The 2,016-nt window shown below is 52.9% G+C and overlaps 1 protein-coding gene across 1 annotated transcript; it reads right to left on the reverse strand.

Annotated features, from left to right (window-relative positions):
* Window positions 1–1,111: 1,111 nt before the first annotated feature.
* Window positions 1,112–1,492, reverse strand: LOC105426594 (uncharacterized). Its single transcript, XM_011637889.2, has one exon. The coding sequence runs from the start codon at window positions 1,490–1,492 to the stop codon at window positions 1,112–1,114; it is 381 nt and encodes a 126-aa protein (XP_011636191.2).
* Between the last annotated feature and the right edge of the window lie 524 nt (window positions 1,493–2,016).

Raw genomic sequence — 2,016 nt, forward strand, 5'->3', positions numbered from 1 at the left:
AGTGAGTATATATTAAATATGCATTTGCATGCTTAGATGACTGATATAAGAATAAATATCATTTATATATTTTTTTTCCTAAATCTATTTTTTATCATAACTTCTATTGTTATTATTTTTTAAAGATAATATTTTGGCACAATGTTAGCACAACCTTTTTTTTTACATGAGGAAATGCTGTTACGCACTAACTTCCCGGACGTTTGGGCTCGCCCGGGAAAGTGTGGGACTCGAGCTACAATTGGCGCGGCCCCCTACCCACTAAAACCTCACGGGTGTCGTCCAAAGCGCATGATTGGGGCGATCGGGGAACACTTGCAATATATTTCTCAATCGCCCTGTGCCCGCGCGCTTTTTTGGGACGCGCTCCTCCCGGTGGGGGAATTGCCCTCTCCCCCACTATACTCCCTTTAGGAGGCGGACCTCTCTTTCCTCCTAAAAGGGGGGGAAGGATGAGGAGGAGTGGACGGCTTCAGCCCACTCCATCCTGACACTCGCGTGTGCCGGGGGGGCCGCCCTGGTATAGGATGGGAGTGCAATGGGACCATCACGAATGCGATTCCTCCCATCATCGGGGGTCCTCTCCGGCTCGGCCTTGCTGGCCGAGTCGTTCGACCTCTCCGATTCGGGAGGGGAGGGAGGCTACTCCCCTCCCCACCAGGGAGATCAGTCGACCATAGAGGGGATCCGCAGGCGCCACGGTAACCGGCGCCGCGTTCCTCCCCTTTCTTCCCGGGGCGGTTGTCGGTGGGAGAAGGCAGCCTCCCCCTCCCTCCCTCCCGCTCCGCCTCCTCCTTCTGCAACATTACTTGTTCGCAGAAGGAGGAAACCTCCCTCCAGACTCTCTCGCTGCCGACCATCCCACTGATGACGGCCGACAGCGAGAAGTCGTTGCCCAACACTGGGGCGAGGACACCGCACTCTTCCTCCCAAGGAACATTCCGCGAATGTATGCTGCGCGGTGTCCTCGCTCGCCGCACAGTACGAGCACTGTGCCGTGTGCTCCCATCCGATTCGGCGCAGGTCAGTACCTGCGGCCAGTGCCAAAACTCCCATAGCCGGTCAGCACCTGCACCAATCGGAAGGACAAGCCCCCATGGACTCTGCCGAGTCATTCCTCGAGGCAGGGTCGGATGGCTTCTATCGTCCAGGAGCCTGCGATGCCGGATTCGTGTAGTCGGGTCTTCCAGCGTTCCACGACCCAGCGTCGCACCTCCTGGCGGATTGGTTCTACGGTCCCAGCCGTAGGGACTATCCCCCGAGCTTTCAGCTGGCGATATACTTGGGCGTATCCTGCCGCCAGCAGGTCAATGGGGGGCGTCCCGGCCAGAACCGTGTCCGCCGCGTGCGATACCGTCCTATAAGTCCTCGCCAGGCGCAGCGCAGAATCGCGCTGCGCCTGTCTCATTTGGCGGAAGCTCTTTTTATCCTTCGCCAGGCGACGGGCCCATATCGGCGACCCATAAGGGGCCACCGAGTGGACGGTGCGCATAGAGGCGCCTCGTTTTGGCGCCCGGACCTCCCAGGTTGGGCAGGAGGCGGCTAAGTCTGTTGGCCACCGCCTCTACCCTGAGGGCCAGGAAGTCAAAGTGCCTCCTGAACCCCTACCGGCCATCCAAGATAAGACCCAGGTATTTAAGGTGAGGTCCCACTTCCACGGGAATTGTTCCGACCTAACTTCTAATAGATTATTACAAGACCATTTAAAGTTATTTTTCAGTGCAATTCGAAGCCGTGGAGGATTTAATAATAATCCAACATGTATTCAATTTGAAAGTGCCTACAAAAGACTATTGGTACACCAAGTATCAGAATCAGAATATGCTAATTGCACAATATTGGATCCTACATCAATATTACTGATTTCGAAACATAAGAATATTACTCATTATAGTAAACTCATTATAGTAAAAAAGATAATCAAGTTCATCTTGATGTAAACTTTTTAGTTGACCATGATTATGTTTCTACTATTACTTCTTTAACTCTATTTGTCGAAGATATCACTGAATATAT

This window comes from Pogonomyrmex barbatus, unplaced genomic scaffold (genome assembly GCF_055798465.1).
Source record: "Pogonomyrmex barbatus isolate J1 unplaced genomic scaffold, ASM5579846v1 scaffold11, whole genome shotgun sequence".
Taxonomy (NCBI): Eukaryota; Metazoa; Arthropoda; class Insecta; order Hymenoptera; family Formicidae; genus Pogonomyrmex; species Pogonomyrmex barbatus.